The 13,386-nt window shown below is 43.7% G+C and overlaps 1 protein-coding gene across 50 annotated transcripts in view; it reads right to left on the bottom strand.

Annotated features, from left to right (window-relative positions):
• The window catches only part of rims2a (regulating synaptic membrane exocytosis 2a), a 130,514-nt gene that overhangs the window by 81,779 nt on the left and 35,349 nt on the right, over nt 1–13,386 (bottom strand). For all 50 annotated transcript variants that reach the window (XM_069537856.1, XM_069537854.1, XM_069537873.1 and 47 more), the window contains one exon: nt 11,205–11,497. In XM_069537856.1, the coding sequence (XP_069393957.1) occupies nt 11,205–11,497 (293 nt within the window). The remainder of the gene's footprint in view (nt 1–11,204; nt 11,498–13,386) is intronic.

Genomic DNA, 13,386 nt, shown 5'->3' with positions numbered 1-13,386 from the left:
TCCTTTTTTTATCCTTTCTCTCTTTTTCTCGACCTTGTCTGCTACATGTCTGCGTCTTGCACCTTTTGTGCAACTTACAGTGTTTCGCTTTAGTTGTGTTTATTTTGTTTTCTCTGTGTTTATATAAAGAATGTACAGCTTTACTTCTTGATTCCTGTTCTGATTTCAAATAGTAAATAAATGCTGCTGTAACAAGAAGAGCTGGTAAAAAAAAATTTTTCACTGTTTTAATGTTGGTGACAATGTTGAACATTGACAATAAAGGATTCTGATTCTGATATATTGCAAAATCCCAAATGCTCCTCATACTTTATCGTATTTGTACGAAAGAAAGCTTGTTGAAGCAAACAAGGGGAGAGGTATGCTTTCTACTTCAGAAAGCAAGGTGAGGAATGCAAATAGTCCTCTAACAGGATCAAGAAAGACATATGAATAAATGGAATGAAGCCCGTCTGGTAAAAAGAGAAAAATCTTCAAAGTCAGCTTCTTTCCTCTTTCTAGCCACCCCTGGAGATCAGATCAGCTACTATCCTAAAACCTAATGAACTAGTAAACACTGGGAATTAAATGAATATTACATGGGGTTTCATTAATGCCAGCCAGCACACTCCAAAAATAATGAAGGCTAGAAACGGAAGCAGGAGGAGACAGTTACTGGAGCTTCTTCTTCTCTGTTTACTCAGCATCTGCCTGCCAGAGTAGGAGGCTTTTGATCACTCCTCGGCTGGGTTCTCCTCTTTGCTGTGTGGCAGGAGAAGCCCAGGGAGGCTGCCGAGCACCGCCAGGGCCGGCTCATTTGCAACACAAATGAACTGAGCTAATTGTACACGTGTGGGGAGACGGGGGGAGCCACACAGACACACACACAGACGGTGCAATGTTTGCAAAATATGGAAATAATTAATCTCATTGAGCTAGTGAAATAGCATCAGTGTTGCAAAAGAGGATTTGAGCACGGGCTGGGGATGAGACGGATCGTGATACCAATGGGCTGGATAGACGCAGATGTTTAGATTAGGCTTTTTCATTATTGCTTTATCACATAGCTTCTTCAAGTGTATTTTGGTAATTGAATAAATTGGAGCATGAAACAGATTTGGATTTAGAGCACAGCAACAGGATTATGTGTGAAACAGTCATTTTCCCATTCATGAAACAATGCATGTAGATATTATGCTATCAGGGCAATTGTGCATTGGGCTTGTGGGGTGGAAGTAGTAATAGTAGAATGACTGAATTATTAAAAGGTTCCACATACACAGTAAATGACAGGAGAATTTGAAATGTTTGTTTTGTAGTGTCACACGGACTCCACTGCACTGGATAAAGGGGATTTTGCCTCAGAGAGCCCACCTCTTGACCTTCCAAAGGTCTAACGTTTTAATCCTCTTCAATCAATAAATCAAATGTAAAACAAGAATGATGATGCTGTGAAGTACATTTAGGAGTAGATAGCCTTGCTCTCAATTAACAACTCTACTGAGCATCAAGGCCAAAGGAGGATTTGTGGAACAACGTACGTGCACCATACACTCCAACTAAGATCCTGCACTGACTGTAAGATACGATAGCAAGCAGTCATATTTAACCCCTTTACAAAATGGCAAATGGTCGCTGACATTAGCAATTAGCATCAAACATCAAGGCATATGGCTGAAAGCAGAGCATGATCCATGCACCGTATGCAGTTTCTCTGCTCTCTGGGCTATTTAAAAACAAGATGACATCAGACATCTGTTTGTGAGCAGGAAAAAAAAGATGCTTTTTGAGAGGAAAAAAAAAAGACCTCCCAGGGACTGCGCTTGAAACACATGAACTTACAAGTGCAGTCGCTTTCACAAAGACAAGGGACACACAGAAGAGAGCTGAGTCTAGCATTTCAACCACTCAGCTCTCTTTTGTTCATCAGTGAGTTGAAGGAGAAGAAGTTGAGGGCCTGGGGCAGAGTTGGAAGTGGCCGAAATGAAATATAGTTTTACTGGGAGGACACCCTGCCTGCTGTAGGTCAACCATTATTGGCAAGTTAAGGTTGAAGGTGACACACACAGTAATGCATGTGCACACATGCCTATTCAGCCTTTGAGGGAATCAGTCTCGCTCCATGAGCATGAAAAGAGCCCAGATGTCAGCACCTCTGTGCAAGCTGCAGATTTCTTTTGTTGCTCTGTGACTCTTTCTGTACCTTCCTCATCCTGTTTCACTGCCGAGAACGGGCTGGCCAGTCCGACCTATACGTAATGTACTGTACATCTTACTGGGTGATATCACGTGTACCACTGGCTGTGGGACTGTGCCATAGCAACCTGTAACCAAACCTGGGCAAAGGCAGTTCCACCTCCCTCTCTGAGCAGCAGCATTAGCAGCAGTGGCTGCAGGCCTGGAGCTATCTATCTACACAGCCAACCAGTAGCTTCTAGTTCTCTCTCTTTTCTTTTTCTTCTTCTTTTTCCTCTTCTTCCTCTCTTACTCTTTGTCTGATGCTGAGATATGATTTGGTGAGAGCAGAGAGGAGTCGGATATATCGATTCAGCCTCTACTGCTGTCTCTCTCGCACTATTCATGCCCTTTTCCTCTGCCCTGCTATCATTCCACCTCTCTCCACGTTATATCTCTCTTTTTATCCACTTCTTTTCCATCTCTCTCCAGCGTGCAATCATAATAACCCCTCTCTAAGATGCCCAGGCAATAAACTAGGGTCTCCCTTCTTCCTACACATACATCTCCCTCAGTGAGGACAAAACCAATAAAGGGCTGGCTTAATTACCGCTGATGACTACCGGCAACACCCGGGTCCACCACCATGGGCCTGAGGATGGGCTGGATGAGTGTGGGCGGGGTTGAAAAAAATAACTACTGAGGATACACTGAAGCCTCCGTTTGACTCCTACACCTAAACCCTCAAGATGCTACTTTATAGTTCTCACAGATCAGGAAAGACCAGGTAATGGTAGCCTTGAGGCTGGCTGGGAAGATGTGGGTAGGGACAAAGAAAGTGTAATGTTCCTCCTCTCCACAGCTATAGTGCTGAGAACTCCTTCAGCAAGGCAGTTTTGAGAAAATACAATATACTAATGAAGAAGGGTAAAAACAGAGCACAGGTAAATGTTATGTAAACTACAGTGTGGCCAATGATATATCAAGGTGGATACACCCCCCAAATGAACACAAGTGTTGGGGACTGTGAAGAGCCGAGGGACAGACTGCTGTGAATCTATGTCCTTGTCTCTTTTTTCTAGGTCTGCAGTCTGTCTCCTTCTCTTTCTCCTCCCTTATTCCTCCTTCCTCTATTCTCTCCATTTTCCTCCACTTCTTTCCCCCAGTTCTGTCACATCAACATGAATGTGGGGCTCCGGGGTCCCACAAGCTGCAGCCCCAATGTCTGCCTCATCTGCAGCTCTGTCGCCATGGTGACTGATGCCTGGTTGTTCCTGCCTTCCTCTTGGTACTTCCTGTCTTCCTCTCTCTGTTTTCTTTACTTGCTTTGTCTGTCGACTGAGCTGCTCTCCACATCATCAATACAGGCTGACAAGAGGTGGCATGAATAGAATTCCAAAAAGGAAAGTGGGCATCTTGTGTGCTACATGCATGAAGGAAACCCACTGCACAACTCACTTTACAGATGGTCAAGGATGATACAGATTTAATGCTTTAGATTAACTAAAAGGTGGTTCTAGATTAAGGGGTCTCATGCCTACATAAGGAAATTCAACTAGTTAGCGGTACAACTGGAAAGCTTTTCTGCTCCCTCTGCAGACTAGAGGGTTGTAAGAGTTTGTGACAACAAATGTAAAAACGATTATGATGGTTCAACTGCATGAGAGATTCTGGGCATATGTTAGATAATTCAGATGATGGATGCTTTTAATTATCAGAAACTATATTAAATAAATGGCCTACATGAGTGTAGTGTTGAAGTTTAACATGTCAAGCCAGAGAAATTGCATAGAGAGAAAACCAAGCTGTGTCTCCAGGAGTAGGGTTCGAGATTAAAATCTACAACATAGGATTTCAGAAGTTACTTGCCCCACCCTGTCATTTCATCTCAATAAATGTTGTTAGGAATGCCATCCCTTGTTCTCTGCCTTCCTTTTTAATCAGGGCTGGCTTACATCAGGATTAACTGGAATGCTACATCATCATTTCTATTGATAAAACATTACACCTTATCACTATGGCAACCCCATCATTTGAGGGGCCAAGCGAAGAGATTGAGATCGCTGAAAGAGGAGAGAGTCTCGGTGGGGGTGTTCCACTCCATAGGAAGCGTCAATAGAAGTGACGGTGGGGGAAAACAAGTTGGTTGTCTTCCTATCTGTACTGCACATAAAATGAAGTAGTGCACAGCTGCAGATATGCTGTCACTGCAGGAGGACAATATGTGAGGCCGTGGGATGTAAACAGCTGTGAGTGTGAAGATGACTCACTAAAATCGCCAAGATTGCGCAATGTGGAAATCATTAAACAGCAGCAAAACGAGTTTTATTCAATATACCAATATTGGAACATGTGGCTGCTTCCAATACATTGAATAAAAATGCAGCTATTCATATCTCACTTATACAGAATCATAGGCTTTACAAAATGCTCAAGTGGGAAAAGACTGTAAGATGAATACCACAGACTCAATAATGTCCCCTCGATTGCTCCATGCAGAGGTCTGACAATAGACACACTTTGGTCTGATGACAGTCATGATGCTCAAAGGTCTACTGCAACAGGGATGGTATAGGTGGTGTGTGTGTATGCATGCGTGCATGCGTGTGTGTGTGTGTGTGTGTATGTTTGTGCTTGGGGAAGGTGGAGTGAGTATGGATGTGGTTTAAATGTAGTGACCACTCAATTCAAAACCATTCAGGCCTTCTAAGAACAGATCTCCACACCCCATTAGAACCTCTGCTGACGCACACATGCATAATACATGGAAGATGGATCTAAAAGCATACAGACCATTAGCAGACCTGGCTAGAAGGAGAGAGGGAAACAGACTTACACACAAACAGCCCTGATCGAACGGAGGGCCAGGCTGGATAACCACTGATAGCAGCACACACTGCTGGTTTGCAGAGTTGTGTTATTGTTGTGTACCTGTGAGCTACATGATACTAACAGACCCAGAAATAAGGCTGATACTGGAACAGTACTCAAACTGAAGAAACTTACATGAGGATTTTCTAGCATTTATTACACCAGCAATTGTGATTAGTTAGTATGAAAATGACCAACCTAGCCCTATCCTCAGCTTCCATTCAGGGACTGTTGCCTCTACCCAAGGGGTTTGCTAAGAAGAAAAGAAGGGTAGTGATGGGAAATAAGTTCAATTTAATCAGTCAGATGTGATGATTGTTGGATCACAGTTTCCAGGCGCAGAGCCCCCTGTTCAGCCCTTCCAATGGCTGAGTTTTCTGGCCATGTAATGTGAGGTGGCAGAGAGCCCAGCAATGCTGTAAATTATTTCTGACGGTAGGGTGGGGGACAAGAGGGAAAGACTTGCAGTCCCCGGAGACAGAGTGCATACTGTGGAGATACGGAGCCAGCATTAAACCGTACCAAGAAAGAAAATAGGCCTGCACGTTCTCGGAGCCCTGCGGCTGCAGGAACGTGAGTCTGTTTGCAAGTTTGAAGCCCCTCTGCAGTCTACATAATGTGTCGAACAGTCATGCCTCACCAAATGACCAGGGGCCTCTCCATGGGGGAACAGAGCATTTAGCACAGCAATCATAATATGCTCCAATGCATCTATGTGAGATCCAACTTCTCTCTTAAGACACCACTTATTTTCCAGCAAATACAGTATGGGCCTGTATGTTGCAGTAACATGGTGGCTAAAATGCTTTTTCAAATAATGAAAATAATTATTTCTCTTTTAATCTTAGTTTAAATATGTCTTAATTCAGTGGCAATGTGTATGTAAAGTGCTCATGGGGGAGGGTTCCTGCAGTTTAGACACCATTTTATCAGGTCCCTCATACTTGCTCTGATATGAAGGCCTGTACTTTCTCTTGCTCCAAGAAACACGATGGCGTGCGTTTGAGTGTGTGGGCAGCCTTGCTGAGGGTGAATGTGCGTGGGTGTGATGCAGGTGGGTCTTTTCCACTCATTGCCAGCCCGCGGACTCTTTTTAAAGCGTGCATTTACCCCCCCTCACCTTCTCGTGATCTCCTCTCAGCCAAAACAGCAGCAGAGGCAGAGGCAGTACAGCACACATGCTGCAGCAGCGGTGCACTGGCTAGGGCGTACGCGCACGCGCATCTATGCATACACGGCTGCACGCACAGCACAGTCACACCTCGGAATGGTCACAGTCTACAGAACCTTTTCATTTTGGCTACCCCCCCCTCAGAGACGTTCAAACCCAGCACGCAGCAGCATCACTGACACGGCCCCACCATCATCCAGCCAGGAAATATCTGCAGCAGCAGCAGCAGCAGGCTCTGCTGTGGGTTGTTATTACGCAGGCTGGCTGTAGATCGATAAACGCAACACCCCCCTCCACACACATCCCCCCCACCCCCCCAATACTCGTTTGACATACCAAACGGGGAAGCCCTTCCTCATAAATCAGGGTTTCTTTACAAAGGAATCACTCACCCGATGTTGCTCAACGCCTGCTCGAACAGCTCCGTCTGCAGGATGTTCTGAGGCGCAGAGAAAGCCCCGTTGAAATGTGATAAAACCGAGCTACAGAACTGACGCAATGTCTCAAACTGCATTTTCCCCCTCCGCTTTCTTTTATCCTCAGTAAATGATCACCCCTTCTCCTTTCACCAACAACACATCCCTGCGCTCTCCCCGGACGCCCCCCTCCACACATAGGCTACACCTCCTCAGTATTGGGTTGTGATTATCTCCCGGGGCGCATTAGACGCAGAAAAGGCGCCGATCAAGTTCCATGTTTCTCCTGCCGCTCCTGGTGAAAAGTGTCCTCACACGAGACGCATTCCGGGCGGGATCCTTCGGTCATATTGCTCCGGAGCTGAAGCGATTAAAAAAAGGGAGGTAGTGCCGGTAACGTGCTTTCTCTGCCTCCCGCTGTAGCAACAATCTCGTCTCGGTGTGCGGGAAGAGGAAGAGGAGCGCCCGGAGGAGAGAGGAGGCGGCGGAGCATCCTACACAGCAGCCAGCAGCAGCAGCACCATCGCTTACCGGCGCATCAGCTGCTGCCTCACATTCAACTCATATTTCCAGTCGCATATGAAGAGGACACACTCGTGCTACCACACACACACACACACATATATGCACACACACTATGGGGCTGATATGCAATCGTGCGCACTCTTTGCCATATCTCTCCATCTTCTATCATGCACTCTATGGAAGGAGCGCAGCAGCAGATAGAGCACAATACAATGAAGCGAAGAGAGAGAGAGAGAGAGAGGCGATGCTGTCGTCAGGGTTTTTTTTTTCCCCTTATATCTCATATCTGTGTTCAGAGCATCAGCTCCTCATCAGTAATAAAGGAGGAAGGAGGACAGTCCTGATACTGTACCTCTGACAGAGTCTGCCTGTCAGGAGAGGGCACACATAAAAAGGGGAGGGGGTCTCCCGAGGGATTACTTGTTTATTTAATTAAATGATTTTTCAGCTGAAAACCACACAGAGAGAAACTAAACGATTCCTGAAGCAGATACTAAGCAACTGATAGTATTCAACATTTCTACAGGATAATCAAAGTCAATGTGCGAACGTTATGAACCTTTCTGAGGGTTTTCTAAAGCAGAGCAGATAACCTGTGAGTCTGGGTTTGACATCTTTAAACTTTCACTTTTGTTTAAGTATGTATATGTACATTCTTGGTATCTTTCTATTATTTTTATTTTGTATAGTTGTTGCAGCTTAAAGGGATAGTTCGCTCATAGAGAGTGGGTGGTTTCACACATTTGAAGTTTCAGGGGGAAATGGTGCTGCAGCCTAATCCAATCCAATTTAACTTAATGGTAACCACTTCTTTAAATTTAAAAATCCGTCAGAAAAGAGAAATCCTCCACATTGATCCTGCAGTGTCATCTGAGTGTCTGTAAGCCCTGACATTCGACTAGAACCAGCATCATTAACACCATGTTTTGAGCCTTAATGTCTGTTATCCTCCTCATGTAGTTACTGCAGCAGTAACTGCAGATATTGCAAGTTCTCACGAGAACTGCAGCGTTTTCATGTTTGGGTGACCTATCCCTTTAAAGCATGTTGTGTGCCTGATACATTGCTCTAACACGGGAATTTCACAGTTTTTGGGATGTCCTCCATTCATCCATCCATCCATCTATCTATCTATCTATCTATCTATCTATCTATCTATCTATCTATCTATCATTCATCCATCCATCAATCTATATATCATCCAGCCATCTTTTCAGCATTTAGTACAATAATGCATCATTGTATTGGACTTGATTTAAGATAGATTGTATATAGAGCAATGATAGGATTGTGATAATGTTAACATTGTGATGCTAAACTGCTATCAAGACATGATAGTTAGTACTTGCAGGATAAATCACTAAATTAAACATTAGCTACTAGAACCAAATGTTAGAACTTGTGAGAACACCGGCATCAGTTGGAATTGTTTGTAGGTTGTGTCACTGTATCAGCTACAGTACTACATAGCAATGGAAAGGCCCTCTCTTTCAACAGACTTGTCACAGTACAACAAGCCTTTTAAAATGATCAATGTGCCAGTGAGGCAGCACACACAACACCAGGAACCTGAACCTGAAGCAGCTGAATGGAATTCAGCCATCATTCATTTTATTATTCACACTTGATGCCAAAGTGTCTTTGTTGAAAACAAACTGTTTCTGAGATCTGAGGAGTTCATCCACTAAACCACTAATTTAAGAGAAATAACACAATTCATGATAATGTTATTACACCACTTGTCCACACCAAGCATCTAATAGATCTTGCAGTTACTGTGGATGTACATGCATGCCGTTGTATTGGGAAAGCAACATTTCAGATATGCTCTTACCTACATAACTTGAGTAATATTGAAGATTTTTAAAAGCAATGATAAATCGAATTACTTGATACTGGACTGGGCCGAAACAGCCAGTCCTTCCTGAATGTTTCCTCCTCTAACATTTTGGCAGTCTTAACATTTCTCTTGTGTGGCTGAATGTGTTAAAAAATGCAGAATCTGAAGAAATTCCGCCAGTGAATATGTTCCAGTCCCGCTGTAATCATTGTTTCATCAGCCTCACCCAACACTGCAGCTGTCCAGCGTATCTGTGTTCATTCAAATGACACCTCTGAGACCAAGATAAATTAGAAACCTTCCTAAGTTATTTCTCCTTATAAATAGACTGTCAGCTTTTTCGCCTCCTCTCCTGGACAGAACACATCCAGGAGTTAATTTAAACATTCTTTAAGATTAATGAAAGTGGGTTTTGGTGCTTATGCAGTGGGAGTGCTATTTATGGACTTGCAGCGATCCATCATCAGCATTATCCCATGAATTCTCAGACAGCCAGTTTCCTGTTGTGTCTCCGCAATGGGGGCAATGCCAAAGCAAAAATCCCTCATACCAGATCCCCCTCTCTAGCCATGCCATCAATACATATACAGAAAGAGCCTGGACGAATGGACTGACTGTCTGACTGACTGATTGCATGGTGCAGTCTTTGCTCTGCTACTGTGCGGTTGGTATTCTGAATATAGAGACATAATGAATGGAAGATTTAACAAGGATAGCCAAGGAACATATTTTAACTCAGTCAGGGGGGAAATGTGTCTACTTGAGAGTTATAGCAATGCTGAGTGTGTGTGTGTGTGTGTATGTGTGTGTGTGTGTGTGTGTCATTGTTGCACAATAGCTTAATTAATATTTTAAAGTACTGTAAGTACTACTACAACACACTGTGCTGGTTAATGGAAGGCAGCGACTATGCATATATCCATCAAAATATCCATTTGTTCCAAATATCAGGCAATTGATGACAACCAATGTTGTCATCAATTGCCAATGTTGTCACCAATTGAGCTCTCCCCTTTCTAAAGATATAGGAGCATTTTCAAAAGATTAAAAAGTAAATGGCAGGTTGCAATAGCAGAGACAGGATACACACAACTAATGAGTTGTGTCATCAAACACACTGTGGGAACAGGATAGTGCATGCTGGTTTGCCCCTGCACTAGACAATAAGGTATGTGACCCGTATTAAAGGTCAGCACAGAAATGTAGTTGAAATGGTATCTAATTCACAGATTTTTCCTGCACACACACACACACACACATATATACTGTATACATATATACATACACTCATATATGTCCATTTTCTAAGGTTACAAATACGTTAGAGCAAATAAGGATATAAGAGAAGGCTGTTTTTTTTTCTCAATGGCCTACTACCTAGCTCTCTGCTGTGAAGATAAATTATAGTGTATAGATTCTGACGATAAGCTTCTCTTCCTTCCTTTGAGAGAAAAAAGAGGAAGGAGCCCCCATGGACATGGACATGGACATGAAAGCAACCACCTTACTTGATACCAGTATCGAGAAATAAGCGACCAGATATCGGACTCACAAGCACAGCATGTCCCTGTTTGTCAGCATTTGCGAGTGCTCTCCTCAGAGTGGCTATTTAGTGCATATGACAAATTGGACACAATGTACTGAATCATAATTAGACCTGCTCTTCATTTTCTATCCCGAAAACATCTTCATATATAAGCGGTGCATTGTCTGAACTGGTTTACAAACATTCCTCTGACAAAACAGTTTCCCTCAAAGGAAGTGATGGTATGAATCCTTACAAGCACCCTTCACCTGCCAGCTGAGTCGGATTTAAAACCATCTGTGTTTGTATGTGTCGATGTGCTGCATGTGTGTGAAGAGGAGAGAGAGTGAGTGGGTGGATGACTGTTGTAGAATTGCTGAGTTAGTGCCAGACACAGTATCTGTGTCTCTCTCTCTCTTTTATAGGCCTCATGGGCTCCATGTACAAGCAGTTTTATATGGGACCTTGACTGGCTTATAGGAGACACTGCTTTTATGCCAGGCTTGATTCACTGTTCTGCACTACCTAAGTGCAACCGTCACATACAGTTCTAAGACAAAAAGACTCTACGCACCTATGTTAAGTGGCATCATATGCAAGCTCTTTACTTCTGTGCTACTTTATTCACTGATCAAATAATAGCAATGCCTCAACAAAACAATAAAAACAACCCATATGGAGGGATGTGTTCTTTCAACTTACCTGTCTATGGGTTCGTCGCCTGGTCCCGAGTACCTCAGCCCCGAACCGTTGTCAAGGGACCCCTGTCTGGGCAGGAGCCCACCACGAGCTCTGCTTCTGTCTGACGCTGGTTTCAAGTCCCCTGAGGCTCCCTGGTAGGGGTACAGGGACGGGTCCTGCAGTTTGGCCTTCTTCCCCTGTGGCCCGCCCTCAAACACACCCCGCACCTGACCGGGTTCCGAGCTGTAGAACCACGCCCCCGACTTGGTGAGGATTTCTTGTTGTTTTCGGCACAAGTTGCATACCCACATAACCTGCAGTTAAGAGAATGAGAGACATTAATGATTTGCAGTGGTGACAGAGGTTGTCCTATATACAGCCTATGATGAGCTGTAATGGAATGATTGTGTGTTTTCCGTTATGTAAATCATTGACATAACCGTGAGGTATATTGCTTTTGCTGGGTGAAACTCTTTCTACATCCAAGATGAAATTTTCAAGTGTTGAACTGGTTTACAAAAGCTTTTATATTAAATAAAGAATCTGGAGCTTTGAGTTTTCACCCCACAGTTACAATATTCATGAACAACAGTGACAATTCATGTTGGTGAGGTGAATGATGAAATTATTTACACATGCAGCAGCCTTTTATATCATTGAAGGTTCAGTGCATCAGCTTTATTATTGCTGTTAGATATTTAGTTTGTGGGTCTAAATATTCCCATCCTGCACACGAGAAGATGATTTTATTTTATTTTTCATGCTGGATATCACTATTAAACTAATATTTCTGTTTAGCAAACTGCAAGAATACAGACGCCACGTGACTAATTGCAGAGGTTAGTCCCATCACCTGACGATGGTACAGTAAGTAGAGGTCATGCTATTGCAGAAAGTGCTCTTAAGTTTGATAAATGGAAAAGAAAAGCAACATTTTCCCACTGTTGTTTTTTACAAGGACTGGAGGGATGGAGGCTTTTACTGCTCTGTGATGTCGTGCCTTTAGCTCCTCAACACTGCAGGTCCAGCAGCCAGCTCAACACATTGGTCTGATAAATCCAGGGGCAGACAGCAGCCCTGATCACACACACACACACACACACACACACACACACACACACACACACACACACACAGACACACATGCTGCTTGGCGACACTCAGCCTTCTTTCAAACCTGAAGACTTTGTGACACTGGTGTCTGATCCAGGTGACCACACCTGCTTCACAAGCAACTGAAAGTGATGTCTAAGTGTTTCTGAGAAGACTAAGAACTTGCCAAATGATTGACAGGCCAGACAGCCAGTAGGGCAGCCAAGAGCTGCTGCAACCCCCACCCCCTACTACATTCCCCGCCTTTACAATCCCAGTGCTGAGTCAGTGCATTACCGTTATTAGTGTGAGCGGGCCTTGATGCTGCCTCACCCACCCTTAGTGGGTGTGTGGCTCAACATTTTTTTCAGCCTCGAATCAAATAAAAATGGGCTGATTTGTTATTTCTAGATGAACCAAACTTGCTTAAACTGCTGGTCTGTACTGTGTCTTTCAGCCACGGTTCAAAGGCTCGATTTGATTGAATCACAGAAACCACACATTTTTACCAAATCATCAAGTAGCAAATCAGCTGCCAGACATGTTGAGCCTTTGCATTAGCACGAGGATTAGAATATTTTCATGGGGTGTGTGGGTGGAGTAGAAGAAAAAGCAGTCGTCCAGTTACACAACTGGAGTACACTACCTGTGGTGTGACTGCCGGCAGTCAGGGAGAGATCAAGTCTTTGTCACTGAACTAGTGACTTACTGACTGGCTGGTTAAAGGAGGGTACTTGTACAAAAGAGGGATTTCATAAACCTGTGTTCAATTACACCCTCGTCATGATGCTCCAAGCAGACAGCTGCATACAGCTACACAGTTTAGCAGCAACAAGTACAGTGTGGCTGTTAGTCGGGAGTTAGTATAATATCTCTGTTATTGTGTGTATGTGAGGGACTGGGAAAATAAAAAAGGGCATTTGACTCAGCAGTTAATGTACAAAAAGGCACAAAACACAAAAATAAACTTCTAACCATCATTGTAAATCATGGAATATAATTGCAAACAAGCACCGAAGGTTCCAAAGAAATTGGCATCTCCTATTCTGTCTGCTTAGTGCTGTAGGAATGTCCAGGTATTTCCTTTCTATGATGCAGCATTACTGAACAA

This window comes from Paralichthys olivaceus, chromosome 13, assembly GCF_024713975.1.
Source record: "Paralichthys olivaceus isolate ysfri-2021 chromosome 13, ASM2471397v2, whole genome shotgun sequence".
NCBI lineage: Eukaryota > Metazoa > Chordata > Actinopteri > Pleuronectiformes > Paralichthyidae > Paralichthys > Paralichthys olivaceus.
This window is presented reverse-complemented; position numbering and strand designations above follow the sequence as displayed.